Source organism: Oxyura jamaicensis, chromosome 10 (assembly GCF_011077185.1).
Source record: "Oxyura jamaicensis isolate SHBP4307 breed ruddy duck chromosome 10, BPBGC_Ojam_1.0, whole genome shotgun sequence".
NCBI lineage: Eukaryota > Metazoa > Chordata > Aves > Anseriformes > Anatidae > Oxyura > Oxyura jamaicensis.
Window position 1 is genome coordinate 6,412,508 of NC_048902.1, and position 22,219 is coordinate 6,434,726.

A 22,219-nucleotide genomic window follows, 5' to 3' on the forward strand; every position below is an offset into this window, starting at 1 on the left:
GCAGTATAAAGTGTTTGACATCGTGGCTCAGCAGCACCTATACGGTTTTCTTTCTTCCTTTAAAATTAAATGGCAACAGAGTGCAGTGGCACTGGTATGAAGCTATGCGGTCCACCACCTATGACACTTACACACTTAGCTCAATGCTCAAAAAATATTGGCAACTGCAGCAGAATTACAGCCAGCTTCAGCATATCCAGTGTATCTAGCAGTAAGACTAAATGAAAAATGACTGTTATGCAAATGTCTATAAATATTCACCACCTATTTCAGATATTCAAACAACCATTTCAGTCACCTAAATCTGAAAATGATTAATTTACTATCTGCTTTTTGTTTGTGTGTAACAATAAATAACCAGCAAGTTCCCTGAGGGCTAGGATTTCATGAATCATTAAGCTTGTCACCAGGTGGATGTCTGTCATCAACTACAGTTTGAGAGGCAGAAGACGAGCATAAGGACAGAATTCAGAAAGTTACATGGAAGTGATGCCCAAGACAGAATCAGTGTCTGCAATTTGATCTACAAAGAGAAGAACCATGTTCTAACACAGACATCCCAGCAGTCAGGGAGGCTCAGCTAGGAACCAGGGCTTTCTCACAGCTCTGTGTGAGACTCCACAGAGGAACAAGCGTGGACTAGTTACACTCAGAGAGCATTTGAAATATGAACAGGTGCTACACAAACACGATGTAAGGAACTTAGAGCATCTATTCATACTACTTTGAGCCAAGTGCTACATTTTCTTCCAACCATGAGAAATTGGCTTTGGTTTTAGAGCACAGAAGAGAGAAACACAGAATAAAATCAAAAAGATATTCAAAGACATTTCCCACAGTGTGAAAACTGGATCTTAAATCTGTCCACTAGGGTTGGAAACACAATGAAACAAACCACATTGTTAATTCTACCCTTTAACTTAAAACTTATTGCACCAAAAGGCATGAAAGACATCTTTACAATTACAAGAAGAGAAAATATAATTGAAATGTGCACGTAAAATGTGTGTACATTTTCCTATAGGAGTAATAAACTAAATATTCAACTATCTTTTCCTAATTATTTGTGTACTCTGATACGGTAATAAATACAATAGCACTCACACCTGCAGATTACTCCTGAAAACATTTGCACACATGAAGAATGAGCCATTTCTAAGTCACACTCAATTAAAGCATGATATGATCACCATCAGTTTATACTATAAAACACAGAACAGTTTTATAGAAGAGAATTTGATTTTACTGATAAACCACAGTTCATTCAACATTCCCTGTCTTACTGACACACAAGACTTTGTTGCTGTTACTTTACCTATAAGGCTCTGTCTTCCAGGAACCAGGCTGCTTTGAAAGTAATTTTTCAGCCTGTTACAATGTGATCCATGAACTTGCAGTTACAGCTCCCCAATGGCTAGGCAATGCCACAGCCCTTGCTATAGTTCTGAAGATCAGTCAGCTCCAGTAGCCCTGGGTGTGTACAGGGATAAGAAGCCATTTCTCTCAGCTTCCTTGCTTTTTAAAGCAATTTCTATAATGCATGAGCTGAGTGATAAAGTGAAATGTGCAAAGACAGTCAAAGCTCCACCAACAACCCTGATATTTGTAGTCAGCCCTTAGTAAGCACAAATGACTCCACGACTTTGACACAGAAGCCGTCTGTTTATCAGCTTATAATATTTGAGTATGCCAGACTAAAAGTTCCTATTATCTTAATACAATCTTAATACAAGCCTCATAAACAAACACTCCTAAATTACCACCACCTGCTAGATGACAAGAGCCTAATTTCTCCTCCTCCTCTGAGTATGAGACTCCAGACCTTTTCATGTCTGAGCATACACAATCTGACAGTTTTAAGCTTACATCACAAAACACTGACACGGTGAATATGCCAATTTCAAGATGACTGCCATGAAAACATAAACTGATTGCCATTTAATAAGCTTGTGTTTTCACAGAAATACAATGTGTTATAGATGGATTGTTTCCATGAAAACACATTTAGAAATGAAACAAGTATTTACTCAACACTAAGCCCAGTCATCTGCAAAATACTTAAATAGCTTAGGATTCGTATTTATATTAAATAATTGATGAAGGGTTGATACAACAGCTAATAGAATTGCTTTTGCTTTTTAAAAACTTGAAATATAGATGTTTTTGGAAATGCATTTAAAAGCACCTAAGGACATGAGTGCTGCATTTGGTAATGGCAGAGTAGACAAAGCTAACATCCATTGGTAGACTGGTCTGGGAGAACTGCATTAACCTACTGGCAAATATTCTGATAAGATCCTAGTTCCTGATGTTACTGAAATTAATTCCTGTACAACAGCAGCAAACAACCACATACGGCATGGTGTACCATTTCAGGCATAAAGGAGAAGCTATACCACTTTGCAAAGAACAGAATGAACCTAATCTTCTGTCTCTAAAACCAATGGCAGTATTTCTACTGACTCTGAAGAATACCCAATTTTCCACTTTTCTTGTTTCCAACTTTTTTGTTGCATAGATATTCCTACACAAAGCATCTCAGAAGTGTGTTTTTGAAAGAGACAAAGAACTTCAGCTCTAATCCTACTTTAATCAGGACATGCTTAGCTTGATGCATGTGGGTAATAGTGTGCTGAGATATGACCTCACTGGAAGGAAGATGAAGTTTAACAGCTTTAATGTATCAAACGCAAAGTCTGCCGTCACTCAGTTCCTGTTGCCATTCCTTTATGCACAATTTGGTCACCACCTACTTCAGCTGAAGCTTCAGTGCCTCTTCTTACCTAGCAGATGCAAATATGTCAAATCTGCACATAACATGTTGGACAATACCAACTGAGTCCTTTCCTTTTTGTTTTGCTTCTCCTTTCCTTTTATTGCTCTCTCTCTCAAGCTCTAAGAGTAACAGCAATCATAATAGAAATCTAACCTCAAAACTGTTTGGAAGCAAATGTGTGGCAAACACACAAAACCCATCGAAGGAGCTGTCTAGTAAACCACTCAGTGATTCTAAACTGGAAAACAATAGAAGCTAAAAGGAGAAAAGATGAATTCGTGCTAAAACTATTTAAATACTCAATTAAAAACTTTTTTTGTATATTTTTTTATTATTTTTTTTTAATACAGCAAGGAACTAACCTAATAAAGGGAATGTCTATTTTGGGGTATGTTATTCAAAACCAGCATACTGGTTATTTATTTATTTTTGCTTTGTGCAAATTACATTTGCACTTTGTTAATTTATTTAGAGGTAGCGCTTTTGTTTTAATGACAAGTACCTAGGAGAAAGAATTTGGGTGGGATTAACAAAAAGACAGGAAAGAAAAGAGGAAGAATGGAATCATACTAGTTCTACAAACTTTTGTAGAGGATATTGAAGTTTCCCAGCAATTGCCCCACCAGCAGGGGCAGTCCATGTCAAACTAACAATCAAATTGTAACTGCTAAATAGACCTTTCGGTTCTCACAAGGAACACTATGAAGCATAATCTGGAGGCTTACCATGCAAGTGCCACTATTATATATGCACACCAGTTCTGACACAGAAGAACACTAAAGATTTAATGGAAAACCTAAGCCCATCCATTTTACAATAGAAATAAATATGTCAATAGTCTTCTGTTGATTATTCTGGACATACAATAAAATGTCAATCACATTCTTAATCTCAGCTTGGTGATTTCAAGAAAAGGAACTCAATAGCTTGAGTCAAGAACATAAGTAGCTACATATAAGCCATCTTAGCTTGGCACTTAGAATGCAATACTGCTTACCAGGCTGGTAAGCAGTATTAGTCAGTCTAACTTCTGATTTCACTGGAGTGAGGAAAGCAGTCTATCTACAAAAAATTCAATAGGCTCCTACCTCAAGCGACCATCATACAACCTCCCTTCTGATGACAATGAAAAGTAGCAAATTAATATGCAGCAAAGGGAATTTTCCTGGCAAACTGGGAATTACAGGTATTAGTTTCACAAGGAATATTACTAAATTGGCAAACCCTATGTTCCCAGGTCAAGGTTCTCTGTGCCTGTTTTCTAAAGTTCCCTCTGTTAGAAATGGCTGGGGATTTTCTGGTGACATTGTTCATTTTGAAATATGAGCTTGTCAAAGATGAAATATTCTACAGGAACGTACATTACGACTTCATCAAGGACAGGATTTTGTATCAAAATCTACTCTCAGAACAGCTGACAGAAAGGTGGTGAAGTTGCTCTAGCACGACATGGAATTATAAAGTTCACTGCTTTGTTTCTAGCCCAGCTCTTAAAGCCAAGCCATCACCACCTCATGTGAAGGACTATTCACTACTCACTGTGTTAGAGGTGGTTTTTTGTTTGTTTGTTTGTTTTTTTTTTCCTTAAATCTTCCTTCTGAAAATTGCTGAAAAACCCCAAACTATTTCAGTGAAATATTTTTTGAAGTATCAGAAAGTCTGCTCAACAGGAAAACAACACTGAATGAAGTTTTAGTGCTCTTTATGTCCTTAAACAGCATGTAAAGTCGCATTTTTGGATGACCACTTCTATTTCAAGGACCATAACTCTGGAGTAAGTTGGCAGTGTAGGGGGAGAAAAGGAAAAAGGGGTCAGGCTGAAAGAAATGTTAAGAGTTTAAACAGGAAACGTGCCTTATCTGTAAAAGCTGTCTTTGCAGCCAGCAAATATCACACCTACATATCAGTTAGGTAACAGTAACAAAGATAAGAAAACAGTTTCTTCAGACAAACATTTGTGGGAAGGATGGTTATCAACTGATGACTCTATCTAAAAGGAAATCACAAAATGGCTCTGGTAATACACTGGCGTTCTGAAACCAGAGGTTTCCCTTCCCCTGTTGCACAGAGATTAAGTAAAGCCTAATTTGAATTTCCAGAAAACTGCGAGTATACCACCACTGTTGTGAACTGGCTTTTGAAGTCAGTGGTAAATACCTCAAAAAAAAAAAAGAAAAAAAAAAAAAGAGAGGAAATATGCTTTAAGGGTGTGTCTGCTCTGTTGTTCAGCAAGTCATATTGTTACAGCTTGCTGAATCTGATAGCATATGTTAACCTTAAGCAAGAAGCCTTTACACACACAGTGGAAGTTAAACCAGATAGCAAAAAGGTCTCATAACAGCATCAGCTCTTCCAGCAAAGTCATCAAGCTCTTTGCCAAGGCTTCAAGTCTAGTTAACACTTCACATCTTAAATTTACTGCTTAGGTTTTTGTTTGTTTGTTTGTTTTTGTTTTTTCTTTTCAATAATTCACTGAAGGTTCAGTTCTATTTCCATTCAAGACGATGTTTTTTTTTTACCACTAATAGCAGTAAGTTAAAGACAGAAAGCCTGAAGTCTCAGATGCAATCCCTTAAACTCCTAGTTTCTGTTTAGGTAAGATCTACTAGTTTGATAAAGCGAACAGTAAACCCCAAACCAGACAACAGTAATTCAAGGTAAGATGACTGCATTGGTGCTCTACACCAAATCTAGACTGTGGAGCTTTGGTGTTTAACTTACAGTTGCAAGAGTTAAAGTACCGAAACATATTCACACTGGAATTTAATGACGTTCAGACTGGAGGATGTAATTCTGATACTTACGGACTTTTTCTGTCTCTTTATGCACATTTAAATATATTTACCAAAAAGTAATTTCAATATTGTGATGCTTATTTCAATGTGTACGAATAGGCACATCTGTATTTGCAAAGTCAAGCATATTTTAACTATGTTTTCACAGTGCATATACAGTTGATTGAATGGAAATCATTATGGCATTACAGAAAAATTATGTGTTGCTTCGTTGTATCATGAAAGCAGCTGTAGTTCTTCTGCTGTTTTAAATTAAAACACAATAGGAAATTAAACAACTCCCCTATACTAAAATAACACCAGGCACCACGTTTTCTGGAACTAGTCTTCTGCCTGAATGAAGAATTTTGCATATGCATTTTCTATATCATCATCAGTTAGGTAAGCTGATGACCATCTTTCCAGCTCTCATACAAATTACCAATGCAAATACAGACAGCATTTATGTACTCTGAAACTAGACTCAAAGTATCTGCCACTACCTTTTGATCCATTACTCAAATATTGTAAAACCCAAGAATCACCCACTCTCCTTTTTAACCATAACTTGCATCAGGATTCTGTTCAACCTCAGGCTAATGTCTTTCCATTCATGCTTTTCAACTCCAAACCGGAGTTGCTCAAACTGACCCACACTGCTCTTTGAGATTTTTTGTCCTTTTTAGGTGAGCATTACCAACTATACTTCATTATATTAGCAGACTTTTTAAAATAGTGGTTTCACAAAATATCACCATTTGTTGGTAAGTTTAAAAACAAGCCGTTCAGTATGAGCTAGAGTGACTAACTGATCTGCCATAACGATCTGCCTTATATGTTTTCGGCATGAAACTGTGTCCATAACTGGGGTTAAAATTTTAAATAATTTCAGATTGATCCTCTCAGATAAAAGCTGCAAGAGCTTCCAATATTTTTACAGTCCTGAAAAGGTTAGACATCAATGTAGATTAAAAAGTCCTTTTCAGGTTCCAACAGTTGTTTCAGAATGGTGACTGCAAAAGTCTAGCAATGCACTGTCAAATAAATGAGTCTATTAGGAATGATGGAATCAGTCACTGGTTTCAAAATTCAGATAATAAAATGTGCTTTTTTGGGATCAGATACCAACCTTGGAGAAGTCCGTATGACAGCTTGCTTTAGAATCATTAGAATTCAGCCTTACTACAACAAAAATGTAGTACTGTCTTATAAGAAACAATGTCATGAAGTGAAATGACTGTGAGCAGAGAGCTCTAAGGACACTCTTCTCACTGTATTGAAGAAAGGTAGCAGTCCTATTGTCCAGAGGAATAAAACATGTACCTTAAGAAAAAGGCTTTGACTTTTGATCTTTGAACACACTTGACCCAAAGATCACATTTTAACCCTAATTTTATAGTTGTGCAAAACCAAATACCTTGCTGTATTTAGCGACAATCCACTCACAGAAACAAAGACTTACCTTTCTGTAAAGACTAAGGTGACTTCAAGAAACAGTTCAAATTAGGTGGACCAGTCTTGCACCAAGTCTGGTCCCACATTAATGAAGTGAGAGAAAGCCTCCCCTTAACTTCAGATGAAATTGAATCCGTCTTTGTTGCGCACTGGAACAGGCTCCCCAGTGAAGTAGTCACTGCACCGAGCCTGTATGGATTTAAGAAACGTTTGGACTGTGCACTAAGTCACACGGTCTAAGCTTTTGGGTAGACCTGTGCGGTGCCAGGAGTTGGACTTGATGATCCTTATGGGTCCCTTCCAACTCGGAATATTCTATGATTTCTATGTTTTGGAGAGCATGACCATCTTTGTTTAGTAAGGATAATTATCTCTTAGGAACCTATTCCTAAGTATGTGCTCAGAAGGCTTTCAGTGTGTTGATATTCCTCAGTATGTATAGTTAGAGCTACCTAGACTCAGACTGTTCAGAGGCAAACTATGCTACACTGTACTGTGTTCAGCCTGGGTGATCCACATATTAAAGAAGAAAGTCATGAGCAACAGCACTTCTTATTTGTTTTCACAGTGGTTGCATTGTAAAATACCCAAAGTGCAAAAACAGATTTAGAACAAGAAAGGAACATTCATTCTCTATCAGATGACAAACGAGTCACTGGCATAGTATTTTGTGTGGCAGGGAATAAAAGTTACTGATCGATGGTGACAGCAACTGAAACAAACTTTTTACAGGTGTGTCTTCAAAGTTGAATTAAAGGTACAGTATCTAGCTGATGCTGAACAGGTTTTCTTTGGCTCACAGGGAAAAAAAAATCAAGTATAGCAGTAGTTCTGTAAAAGTTTTGAACAAGAGAAAAGCCCTAGATAGTTGTCTTAGGATTCTTCAGCAGGGCAAACAGTGCTTCAAGGACAAGTAGGAAAGTAGCTGCTATTTGAGGCAACTTCATTATAAAATCATTTTTAATAAGCTATCTGAGCAAAGAGAGGGAGTGCTCTTGCAGAGAAGCCCCCAAGGGATCTTAAGGCTGCCCAGTAAAGTTATTAGGAGGTTACACACAGGGGACCAAACAGCTATTTTACTGGCCTCAGGGGACAGGGTTTAGTTTTCACCTGTTCTCTTTAGGCCTTGGCACTAACAGCAGATCCTGTTAACCATCAATATTCTGCAGCCTCCTATCTTGTGAGGAAAAGTGTCATTTACTTACTTCAGCTGGGACTCAAAACACAGGAAGTAGACTGTGCAACTCATGTAGTAATTATAAATCAGATCAAGAAAAAAAAAAAAAAACACAACTTATTTTCCCTTTAATACAATTAAACAGAGTAACTAACATACCTCAAGAAATCAATAGCAGTGAGACTACTGGTCATATACTGTACTGGTAACAAGGTCGTATACCATACTGGTAACAATGAAAATAGAGAAAAACGGAAATTCAGGTCTTGGGTTCAATTAAGCTGCAGACCTTACTATGCTTGTAGAACTTGGGTGAAAAACAATTCTAGGATATTTGAACATCTTAAAAGCAGAAGAGCTGTCTCATGTCCCAAATCATCCTCTCAGGTGCTAAAAGAACACCGCTTGTTAGAAATGACTTGGAGATATCAAGGACCTCATTTAGGAAAGGATCTCTGCTCACGACAGTATTAAGAGCATGCCTACACCGAAAGAACAAGGCACTCTTTTTTGGGATTGTTGTGGTGCAGCAGCAGCACTCCAAGCTCCGGAAAGTCTCAGGGACTTATCAGGACTATAGGTACCTACTGAAACACCTATTGAACTTTATGCCAAGTCCAACATCTGAGCTTATCTAACATAAAGACAAATTTATCTCCCTATGCTCTCTAATCAAACCTATAATTCAGCTGCACCATAAGCTTGAAACATGAATTGACCACTTAGCCTGAATTTCAGCCTCATTTAAATACAGACCTAAGATACTTCTCTAGACCAAGGCCTACTACATGAGTAGTATAGGAATCAATACAGAGCGTGATGTGGGAATGAAGGCAGTTGTGCTTGGTGTGGAATACCACACCGGAGACCAGATATCCCTTCAGACAGCAGAAGGGGTTGGTCTACTTCCACTCTTTGACAACAAAGATGACAGCTCTTCTTGCAGATGGCTTTCGTTTGGTGAAAAAGATTCAAAGCATACAGTCCCTGCTTAATTCTCCATTAGGAGTTCTTGTCTTTAAAATTAGTGGCTAACTTTGGAAACATTTCCAAAGTCTGAAATAAAGAACAAATATCTTGCATAGTGTTACAAAGGAGTCTTAATCTATAGAAGGTTTTGGTAAAACTATTATTTCTTAAATCTGGTTATACTCTGGGTTATAAAAATACAAAATATACAGTGTTGAATATAATACCAAAGTACATTGGATATAATACAATACCAAAGCACATTGAATATAATACAAAGTACATTTGTATTCCAGGTAGAGATAATAAAGGATGAACAAATGAGTCCACAGATCACTAATAGTGACTTTCTTACTGTTGTACATATCACAATGGAATCAAATAAGTATAATTGCAAGGCACTGTTTCTGCCAGTATCACACATTAACAGGCAGAGGAACAAAATAAAGAGGGAAGCATCAAAACTTGTGGTAGTTCAGGGAGTAGATGACAGTAACTTTGTGCAATGTGAAAGTTCACACCAATCCTGACCAGGTCCTGAGAAGGCATAGCTGTCCTGACCTAATTCTACCTCAGGAAGAAAGGTGTTCTGTATACGTGTTTGAGATGAAGCTGAACTTCCCAACAGCTTAACTGATCAGAGAATGAGATGCATCTTTTTGTAGAGGCCTTTCATGTCTGACTCTGAGACAGAGACTCAGCAGAGAACAGTGTCAAAAAATAATAATAATAATAAATCAATTACTAGTAAGATAAATCCTTATCCACAAAGGCACAAGAGGACCAGACTGGATTGATAGGTTTTCATCTTAAATTTCACTGAAAAGTCCTTCTTTCTGAAAACTGATCTAGTTGAAGTACCTCCTACTGAGGTACTTGGCTATCCATCCCTGGGACTGCCAAAAGAAACATGCTTTTTCTCTCCAAATGATAATGTCATAGTCAAGTGCATGAAGTAGGCTGCTGAGTTTTGGACTTAGCTCTCAAAGGGCTACCTGTATGTTGACAGTGATCTGTAGGTGTACTCTCACTGAAAAGTTAAACCCAATGAGCTGTCCCTAATTTGAAGTAGCAGCTGGGTTAATGCAGTCCATGCTAGAGAGCCCCAAACAGGTCCCTGCCTCTTCAGTCATGCTCTGCTCACAGGTATGCCAGCAGGACTAGGCTAGGGATCTTAATTCTTTTTTGCAGCACAACATTGTACCAATCTACGAGCTTCCTCCAGAGGTCTGTGGGAGTACTTGTATAGCCTTCTGAAGACAGATAGAAAATTGTGCAAATATATGGTGCTTTATTCTATCTTAAAAATGTCAGGGAAGCAAATAACTCAATGCACCTGTATCTCCATACAGATAGGGACTCCAGCTACGTAATCAAACTCCTCTGAAGCCTTTGACTGGGGTTCACTGAAATTCAAATAGTGAGAGAAAGAAGGTTCCATAACATCAAGCTTTCATTACAGTGTTAGCCTTCTGGGTACACAAGCAGGAAACAACTCCTCACTCTTATAGTAGTCAAGTCAAACTCTTCTAAGAAAGTCAGTGTCTAGACTATAAAAGTGGTCTGAAGAAAAAGAAGGTGATTTATTTGTGTGACAGTTCTGAGACACAAGTGGTGTAGTAGAGGCTGTCACACTCATTGCATGAAATATGGCAAGATTTAAGAGTAAGATGCTGGAGGTGAAATACTGCATGTCATGGCTGACGGTCCTTTACAGTGCTTGGTTCCCCCAGAATTTCAGATCTTTATTATCACTGATGCAATGACACCTGTCTGAACTTGTGAAAAGGCTAAAGCTACGTATCTAAGCTATCTACTTGTCTATTCAGAACATGAAACATGAGAGGAAGAAGTTGTATTATGAGTATTAGTTCGAATTATATGTCTGGAAAAGAATCTAAATGTCAGTCTTACCTTTCTCCAGTCAAAAGAGAACTGCAACACCAAAAGTCCCCCTTTGTACAGAAGATGGGATAGGGTTTTGCCTCTAATATCTGACTTCACTGGTCTAAAGGTTATATAGGATGGGTAACTTAACAAATCAGCATGTGAGCCCAAGAAAGAATAGTTCTACAAATAGACAGAAGGTAAGAGTTTTTACTTCTAAAGTCTGTTTAATCCACTGAGTGAAAAAATGCATTTTTGGGTGGACAAAATTTATTCTCATTAGTGCTGCTTGAAAGCAGCAGTATTGCACTCCCTGTTTAAAAATGACAGGTTTTGTAATGCTCAAACTCTGATACAGAGAGGATGTAGGAAAGCAGCAAATGAAACAATACTTGGATAAAATTGGTTGTATCAGGAAGAGTAAAAATCTCTTGGGTTATATTTAGCTTGTTACATTATGAGAGAACTATGTTTTTTCAACACCATAGTGCATGTGCAGGAATACTGAACTTACATTTCATCCAGAAATGACCTAAGCACTCACTAGTCAGCAGCCCCCTAGTTCAACTTCAGCTGACAGAGCACATTTGTCAAAGACTAATGCCAAGAAGGGGATAAAATATACCCCAAATCTCAAACAAAACCAGGAAGAACTCAGGTAGTGGACTGAGAACACCACTGTTTTCAAAACCTGTACAATGAAAACGGGTATTCGGATGAAGTCTGAAAAGGATTAATCCAATCCTTTAAGTGCATAATATATCAAACTTTCTAGCATTATACTTCAGTAATTCAGTTGAAAGGCTGTTACAAATAAGTGCTAGTTTATAGTCAGTCAACATCCTCAGATGCTGTACATGGTAAACTTGGAATATGAGTACCTCACCCAGATTTCTAAACGGTAATAAAGACAACACACATAGATTTCACGAAGTGTTTGTGGGAATGTTTTTGAAATTTGTTTGTAGAAATCCCACTCTGCGTACCATGTTTTGGGTGTATTATATATATGCTAATGCAGAGTGATATGTAAACTCTAGACACAGAGACTTGATAGATGAAAACATTCTGCTTGTCACTTGCAGTTGTTGAGCTCTATGACTCAGCAACTCAGATGTTAATCAAAATCTTTGCATTTAGGTTTTTATGTAAAATTGGACTTTTTTCAAGTTATTCCAAAACCAAATATTGATATCTACTTTTTGTATTCAACATTTTTTTTCTAATAAGGAAAAAATGTTTATCGTGCATATTGTCAAAATACCAAACATGCACAATTTACATCAATTCTTTCTCTATGAGAATTTATCGTAACAGGAATGTATTCTAAAAGACTTCCAACCAGAGCTGAATAAACCTCATATAGATTTGCTAGCAAATGTAGCCTACATTTTCATTATGGCAATTACAGCATATTGCTCCTTCCATTTTAATCCCTTCTTAATGGGCAAGCTTATCTTCCTGTTATTAAGGGAACCTTCTTGTTCATGCTTCAGCAGTTGCATGAAAACTGATTAACAAATTGGGGAACTACTCTTAGACAGTTCCCGTAGAATAGCATAAACATAGTTGTCACTTAATATAGAAGATGACAGAAGATGCTGGGACCCTAATTTCTTTCTTCACTAGATTCAAGGCCATACCTAGTGAACAGCAGCTAACCACCTAACAGAACTGTTGAATACACCTTTTTGTCATAATGAACCTCAAGCACAGCATCCACTGAGATAGGTGTAATGACAACATATTATCAGGGGTGGCAGGGCTTGACAACATTCCTGTGCTCTTTAGATCTGTGGTTACTATTTAATTTTGCCTACAACAATTACTGAATATTGGAACTGGAGACACGACTCTTACAGCAGGTCAGTCAATGGCACTGCCATTCACAAAACATGGGGCGGTTTCAGCTGATTTCCAGGTGGAATGTTACACACCACCGTGTACAGTCACTGGCCTCTGTACAAGAGAGGCCCAAGCCTGAGCTAGCACAAATACTGAGTTACTTACCACCTCTAGAGAGGGTGGTCGCTCCAGGCCAGGGTTGAGCTCATGGGCAAGGCTGTGCAAGGAAGCTGTCTGTACAATGCCTGGCCTGCGGATATACAGAGGACTTCAGTCTCCTGTACTGTTAATCTCAGTCAGCATGAGCTCAAATATTTACTAAAAAGGGTCACATTCTGCTCTCAGACACCTATCTGTAGCTCTCAGTAAGGTTGATGGAAACCATATATGCATTCACCCAAACAGAAGCTGACCTTAAGAATACATTAGGGACCAAGCCCACCTAACCAGAGGACTATCAAAGGTTGGTGACATTTAACATTTGCTTCAAAATTCATACCGATCAACTTCTCATTTGAAACTCTTATATCAAGCAACTCTAATTTTTAAAATCTCTGATGGGAGATTTCACAAGTGGCGTACAATATCAAGTCAGATTTTTCATTGCATGAGTATTTTAAAAACAGGAATGAAATAGGAATATTAACATAAGACACTTTATGACCACTTCAAGCCTATGAAGTCACAGTAAACATATTTAAAATGCTTAACCCTGTTAAAATGCATTGTAAATCTGTAAATTTTGTGCAGCCTACCACCTGTTTTATTAGTAAGCCCTCAAAGGACTAGCAGCTTCAACTTCAACTTAATGCTATTTGAGATCCTGGGCAAGCACAATTCCTGCACTGCCAGATTTCAAAACCTTCACAGTATCAGAAGAATCTCAACATACCTCCTTCAGCTACAAATTGTAACATTTTCTTGGCATTGTGCTTTTAACTCACTGTAGAGTAGATGAGATCCGATTCCCAATAATGTTTTCTTTGAAGAGGATTCAGAATAAATGCACATGTAAGTAAATGCATGCATCCACATCCATTTCCAAGGTTGCCATTTATGAAGACTGTTTATATAGTTGAGAGCAAAACAATAACCATCTTATTTCCATGAAGAACTCCTTAAGCACAAGCACAGAATGATCTGTCTTACAGATTAACGCATAGGGACAGAAAACTTGCAATTTAATAATTTATTTTCATGTGAAATGATGTTTCACATAAAAACATACTGCTTCAAATACAACATACATAGAAAATTATAACCATTCTAACCACCTGTGTTTTCTAGATATATTACTCACCAGCTCGCTGTAAGGTACACAGACTAGAAAACAAGGAATTCTGTCTTTTGTCTTCATATCTTTCTTTTTCTGCCCTTGGCCTTGACACATAAGCACATGCGCACACACACACACAGAGTACAGTCATTTAGATGACATTTCAGGCCAGGACTGGAACCAATCTACAGCAGAAAACCTGCCAGCATTTTTAAAATGGAGCCTTCTCAAGACAAGACATACACCTAGCAGAGCCACAGCACTGCCTAACATGAATTCCATTCATTAAAGAATACCAAATCAAAAGATATTACTTACATGTATGAGTCTTCTTTGTTACAGAAATACCTGTAGGGAAGAAACAATCCCAGTGTTAGCAAAATGACCACTGTGTAAATTCTTTTGAGATTTATTTCATTGTTACACTATTTTATTTCAGGCACACAGCTGCCACTACAAAAGAAGAATGAAAATTGCATTTTATTTTTTTATTTTTTTTATTTTTTTTTTGTTAGAGAAAGAAGCAGCTCCCTTCTTTGCATGCAGGTTTTAATATTACATTGTCTCTTTACACTTCCTCAATGAATGTTTCAACACATAGCAATTACATTTTGTTTTTGGCGTGTTTATCTACCTGACTTTCTTCTAAAACAGAAGCTGATGCAAACCACGGATATTGACAACACTACGGAAGATCCATCTTACCTCACATGGTTAACAATTTTACCACACTCATGTGATGTAGCACGGATGAACCTACCCAGAGAGAACAGGCACAAACAGTACAATTTATTTGCTATGTTATTAAGTTCTAGTACTTCTTTGACTGCCAGCTGTGGCCTATGCTCATCGAAACCAAATGAAAAGCTCTCTCATTGATACGAGCATTACTTGCCATAATTCCAAGCTCGATGCAAGTATCTCCAAACTGTTAAATGTATACTTTTTTTCAGAAGTAATAAAGATGTTTTTATGCTAGACGGGCATGTGATGGCAATCGTCAATGATGGTCTAGTGCCAATGAAATGCGAGAGGCATTTTAAAGAAAATAACACAATGAACAGAGTGAGGCAAAATTCATAATACCAAATAAAGATAAAATTAACTCTGTTAAATGTCATTGGAATTCATGCTTGAATACAAACAATGTTGTCTTCACTTTAGCAGATAACTAGTGCCGTACTCGGACTCTGCAGAATTTAAGCTTCACTTTCCCTGGGGGGAATGTTATGAGAAGAGTAAGAAGTTACTGGAAGCAGAACAAGTATTTGAAATATTTCATTTATGATTAAGGCCAGTAATGAAACTTTGGAATTGGAATCACTTGGCTTTCTATTTATTAGAGAGAGAGACCTCCTTCTCCTTTAACCACCCTCTTGCAAAAACAAATCACTATGGAAAAAGTAGGCTTCTATTTCAGGCCTTTTACTGTGTCACACAACATCTCAGGGAGACAGCAAGAACTTAGGAGGAGTCAGAAGAATGTAGATATCTTATCTGCAAATTTATAGAACTTACTTCTAAAGCAGTTTTCAAAGTAATCCTGATTTTGTTATATATCTAAATCCATACTGCCAACCCAAATATTTAGATATCAAGTTAACATAAATGTCATGAGATTTTTTTTGGTTTAATTGTATCTGTATTGCTATCGGCCTTTTGGATTTGAATCACCAAGTTCTGCGAGTGTGAGCACTGGAACCTTTCTTTTCCACTCCAAATAGAAGCTGAATCTCCAGGCTTTAGGAAAAGGTTCTGGGCAGTTAGTTCCTTTGAGTAGTTTTGTAAATGGCAGACACTGGGAAGCAGTTTACAAAAATCAGACGACTAGGTCCTGATTACGTATGTGTATCGACTTAAATCTGAAAGGTCCCAGCCAAATCTCCCCATTTCTCATTCTAGGAACCCTAGAGCCAGGATAAACAAAAAGAACAAAAGGAAAACAAGCATAACAGAAAGAAAGCCATTCAGTTACAGAAGTAGCTACTACAGGCTGCAAATTCATTCTGTAAAGCAGGATTTTGTAAGGGCCAGATTTCTCAGATTTTCATTCCCATTCAGTCATGCCTGGGTGGCTCAGAGTAGTTGGCCAGCTGTATGTGTAAAGGAGGTGACTGTTACTACAGGAGTGAGAAAAAGCAGAGACATGAAGTAACTAAGGCAAAGCCGGAGAAAGGCCAGTTAAAGTGTGCTTTTTGCCATATGCAGTCTTCCCCTCAGGTTTTTCTCAAGGTCTGCCTTACTCTTTAAATTTGAAATGACAGCTGTCATTAGAACACTTGTTCTTCTACCAAGGAAGAACATTTTCCCTGTCTTCTTGCGTGACTGCTGAAGAGCATGCACAGCTCTCCGCAGTATTCATCATGAGGAACGGTCCCAGTACTTCCTTGGCAGAAGCACCTGCCCCTGTCCTAGCTTGCCTAGCCAGCTCCTACAATGTTAAGGACGTTTCACTGAACAGGACATGCAGAGGGAAAAGGTCTTTAATCTGAACACCATTTGCAAAACTTCCTTTCCCAACACCAGTGCTAATGAATTGATACGTCAGTGCTCTTTCAGCATTATGGGAGCCATATGTGTACTTTTCTCAGAAAATAATGCTTTCTGTAAAATCACTTTGAACAGAAAGTGCTTATGCTGTCACTTCTGATTACTCACAGCCTCTTCACAATGGGATTTGCCACAGCACAAAACAGACTGAGCTGTATTCACCGGCTGAGGGACTACTTTCCCCGATACATGAAACAGTGATGGAAATATTAGCGTTTATGTTTTTTTTACTTTATTTTTTAAATATGAAATGAGTGGTGGGTTTTTCCAATCATATGTTTCCACAATAATTACTGATTACCATCTGATAAGGCCTTTTAGCTGTTTTATGCAGATATTTTTAGATAACCTTTTATAAAAACATAGAAGTAGGGTTTGGTTGTTTTTTTTTTTTTCTTTTTAAAAAAATTATTATTTATTATTATTTTTTATATCATCATCATAATTACACTTTTAAATTAAAAAAAAAAAAGTATTTTGCTTTGAATTGAATTTTTGTAAGTGATTAATTGTGATCTGGTGGAACCAGGATAAATGTTGCCAGTGAGTTCAACAACATGAGATTTAAATCAATCAGGAATCTTCACTTATGTTAAAATTAGTCTAACTTTTGGTTCTAATTTATGAATTTCCAAGAAGCTTTCCCTGTCACAGCAGTAACTATAAGCAACTGGAAAATGTAAGGAAAAAAGTACTGGCATATCCAAACAGTTACTCAGGTTAGATGCACCACAGCTAGTGCTTTAAATACCAACTATGCAATGCATTTCTACCTCATTGCAATCTGGTTTAGCCTTAACGCAGGAGGTCGAGGACTGCCAGTCAGAACATCTGAGAAGTATAATCATCTCCCAGAAATTACTATTTTATGAAGAAAACAGTCTGAAAGCTACTTCATGTAAGAAAGGGGAGTTGCATGAGCTTTGGCTTCCTTCTGGTCTGTGCTAACTCCCACTTACATAAATGTCCGTATGACTTTCCAGGGAGTCGTATCCTACAAGTCTTATGCAGACAACTCCACAGTGCTTTTGAAATTGACAGGATCTCTTGAGAAGCTAATTCTGCAAGTTCAACATACTCAGCAGTTTTCTTCACAGGACTGGGCACGATTAACTCGGATTACTCTTGTTCGTAAGATTTTTGGGACTGGACCATAGATTTACATAGATTTGAGTGGACATTAAATAATAAAACCAAACCATAATACACAGCTGAAAAACAAAGATGTATTTATTTTTGTGGAATGGAGTGCAAACAACCTGCTGATTCCTTTCATAAGGTGATTTAATGTAAAATCCCATTTTTTGAAGTTTATTCTCCTATATATGGCATCATTTCAAAAGATGACATAATTGAGTAATGTGTCACCACTTGCCATTATTAGCACTATCCTAAACTGCCAGCTTTTGATTCTATAACAAATAAAAAATAGAATTAAAATAAAACATAAAATAAAACAGGGCAAGAAACAACCCTAACTTCAGTGCAGCAAGACTTCCTGACTTAACCAACTAGACTTCAAAGTAAAGCAAAGGAAATGTCATGAAAATACCACAATATATCACTGCCGTGGTTATCAGTGAGTGAAAGTTTCAGTATTACAGTTATCACAGAAATTATCACTTCAGCAATGCAATTTGACATTCCTGATCAACACCAAATCTTAAACAAATTAACTTCTTAGATATACTTTTCATTGTTGCTATGCAGTGCTCTTTGCAATAACAATCAATTTTTTTAAATGAAAAGAATTCATACCACATTGCCTTTCCCCCTCCCGCCTACTGCATTTAATTTGCCATGATGGGTGATATTTACAAAAAGAGCTTTCCGTATGCAATGAACTTTGAAAAGAGTATCTACCAACAGAGACAGGATATTCTTTTGCAAGCGGTTAGCCTGACTGACCTTCACTAGCCAACTTCAAATAGAGATAACAATGTCTTCAAGTACAAAAAGAGACTCAGATATTTTATACATCATAAGCTATTTCTCACAGTTTCCCATCCAAATAGAGAGGCATAACGAAACGCTGCTTACTCTGAACCCAGATCCCTGCTGCTGTTGTACAGTTGTCAACTTTCTGTATTTCAAGGGGAAAACATACTTTGATGTACAAAACGATAAGGAAAAAGTCCCCTGTCTGGCAGAATACATTACTCTGCAAAATATCAAAGGAGAATATTCTTGAGAGCAATTTTCTTAAACCTCCAGGAAAACTGTTCCCCAGAAATTTATATGGATAAAGACATGTGTTGCTGGCAAACCTAGTGACTAACTTCAGGACATATGTTAAACACCACTGTGTTTCCTTCCTTTTGTAGAGTTTGCTTTGCTGTTTGTGCCATAAATCAAATGATTCTCATTAGCCTGATGACAGTATATGGCTGTAAGATTGTCTACGTATATGACGCTTCCCGCGTGTGTGTCTGTGTGTGTGTATAAATGTTTTACTTACTTCTAACCTCCCCCAAAGCCAGCACCGTGGCTCTAGTATATTCTGGAACTTAGCACTTTTGTGACACATTGTAAATCTTTGGAAAAAAAGATTAAATTTTTAAACTCTATGCCTCCTGCCTAACATACTGTGTAAAATCAGAAAGAAAATGTATTACAAGCTTGGATCCCACTGCGTTCCATCCTGTCACTCCACTTCTTTTTTACTTTGTCACCACACAAAGCTAGCAATTAAGGTGGAAGATTATATGTAACACTTGGGCACTTGCAGAGAACCTACCAAAGCAGAATAATAGATCTGAGTGTATTCAGACAGGAGTTCATTCTTATAGAAACTTTAAAAAGGGTTTATTTTAAGTCTGTATGGATCTCTGGCTTGAAGAAACTTTGTGGTCTTTATAGGCACTGTTTATAGTGACCACGGTAAAAAATAATGTGCATACAACTATAGAAAATACAACTCAGGTGGATTTAACCAAAGAAAATGTTGCAAAACAGTGTCCTTGTCTAGGACAAAAGAGCCATTAATGACGATCAGCACGTATTACTGAAAGTGCTCCAAGTAGTTTTAGCACTTTGTTTCAAAAATTGTTAACGGATACTAATGTTTATAGCTCACTCAAAAGAGAAACAAATTATGTGCTAAGGTAGCAAGTATCAAGGACAACATACACAAGGTACGATAGAACTATAGTACCTACGCACTAGGACTATAAGAACAATTAAAGTTTCTATAATTAGGAAAAAAAGTGTTTTTTTTTTTTTTTTTTTATAAAAAAGAAATTTGAAATAAGTTATATATATATATATATATATATATATATATATACACATACACATATATATAATAATAATCCAATATTCCACAGGCTTATTCACAGCTTTTACTGATTGGGAAAGAGTTCACCATCTGAAACAAGTTTTTCAGTCAGCTCTAGATCATGCATCTGTTACAAAGTCCACGAGAATACACCAAGGTCCTAGAAAACAAGACTGACCTAAATGTTTCAGTCAGAAAAAAAATAAAAATAAAAAATGTTGTTTTCCTAATATTCACAGCTGTTTCTTATACCTAAATCCTATTTTTCAGAATTCTATTTTTGAGTTTTTCTAGTCCTACTCCTAGAATCATATGGTTATTTCAGAGTTAGCTACATATATATATATATATATATTTTAACTTTCTGCTCAAATATGGATACAGGATATTTGATGAAAAGAGATTAAAAACCAAGTTTTCTTCTTCCTCCTCCTCCTCCCCCCACCCCTTTTTAATGTATTATCCTTACTTTACTGACAGATGACCTTTTTAGCCCTTGCAGCTGAGACTGGCTTCCTGATTCTGAGACTGACTTCCAGCATCATCTAAGCATTTTATGACTTCATTTTTCAGTATGTGACAGCCTCCCCATACCAATGGCCCTTAAAATGCATCTGTGAAAATAAATTACAAGTTACTATACCTCTTTCAAAGTTACAAAGTGTTCACAGGAGACAAAATATCACTGTCAGGAGAATTATAATTTGTAATCTGTACAATTCTCAGTTAAAAGAATTCCCCGTTCCTTCTAGATTTTCCCAAACCAGCAAGCAGTCCCCAAACTGACTTCAAACCTCTAGCGCCAAAATTACTCCAAATGAAACAAGAATTTTTCATGAAAGAAACTGAAGATAAAAGTTTCTGTATTTAAAGCCAAGATCATGATATAGATCCACTTACTGTTAGCCCAAAAGTGAGATACTAACTTCTCATTTATGATAAATATTAAACAAACCATTTCCTCCATGTCATCATCCTGGACAATTGGACACATCAAACTCACTGCAAGAAAACTTTCTGTAAGTAATCTGTTCCTACCTGTATGGAAGCCTGAGCTTAATACTTGTTTGATGCTTGATGAAGTGTCACCTTGTTATGCCTGGATCCCTTGTGCACAAACAGTTGGCACCATTGCACAACTAGGAGATGGCATCATCTGATAGCACCAAGTGCTTTTTCTTTTTCCTGATGTGTGATGAAATAGCGAACAAATGAGAGAAAAGGATAAACAAGACTTTCGGCTGTAAAGAAAATGATCTTTAACCTTTTCTTTTTCTTTTTTTTTTTTTTTCCAGCCTCACTGAAGGTCCTTCTCAATCTGTTTCTTTTGTCCTCACAAACAGCGGATTAGATTAGGAGCAAAGAGATGAAGAAACTTCACTAAGAAACCATTATGTTCTTATGTGACAAACATCACTGCATAACATACAGCTACAGCGCACCACGCTAAGTATCCGTTCCACATTTGCACCCTATTTCACGTATTAAAAGTCAAAGACAGTTCAGAACTGTATATAAAAGAGTATTTCCAGCAGGTGTCCTTGTAGGAAAATTTTGAATGAGCTTTATTTAAATGACTACTTATTCTACAATTGACTGAACAAATCACCAACTAAGAATTTAAAAATAGTCTTGCAGAGCAACACAACTACATTGATGGAATCCAGTTGGATGTACGAAGTTTCAAAAATCCAAGCAAACCACTACAGCTCTGGAAGTAAACTACAAATTGTAAAGAAAACCAGCACTTCCTAAAAACTGTCACAGGCGTTTCTAATGTTGTATATTTACTTAAAACTGTGAGCCTTACTGTAAGTCATCATTTTATGCAGTTTAACAACAACAGCAGAATACTGCCAGAAGTATGGCAGCCACCACTGCTGGAAGCTCTCTGTTTTTTTTTTTGTTTGTTTGTTTGTTTTTCTCACAGTGACATTCAAAGAACAGAGTCTCCTCCATTTGAAGGATCTGTCCTATCAGCACACTAATAGGAACCATTTTTTAACTTGCACCAGATAAGCAGGCAAGAAGCTCCGTAATATATGCAGTTTCCTGAGGGGAATCAGTCCTTACGGCTGGCCCTTCCTAGCATTTGCTTCACAGTCTACTGCTCTACCTACTTTCTGCTTCATGTGATCTTAGACAAAGAAAATATCTCAGCTGATACAAACTGTTACATGGTGAGCATCATTTTTGCAAACTTCCTGCTGGTTGAACATCAGCAAGAGTCGAA

At 37.1% G+C, this 22,219-nt stretch overlaps 1 protein-coding gene across 6 annotated transcripts in view; it reads right to left on the reverse strand.

The window, feature by feature from the left end:
* Nucleotides 1–22,219, reverse strand: part of RORA (RAR related orphan receptor A) — a 379,776-nt gene that overhangs the window by 105,160 nt on the left and 252,397 nt on the right. For 5 of the 6 annotated variants that reach the window (XM_035335972.1, XM_035335967.1, XM_035335970.1 and 2 more), the window contains one exon: nt 14,478–14,507. The exons of the other annotated variant lie outside the window; for it this stretch is intronic. In XM_035335972.1, the coding sequence (XP_035191863.1) occupies nt 14,478–14,507 (30 nt within the window). The remainder of the gene's footprint in view (nt 1–14,477; nt 14,508–22,219) is intronic. 6 annotated transcript variants of the gene reach the window in all.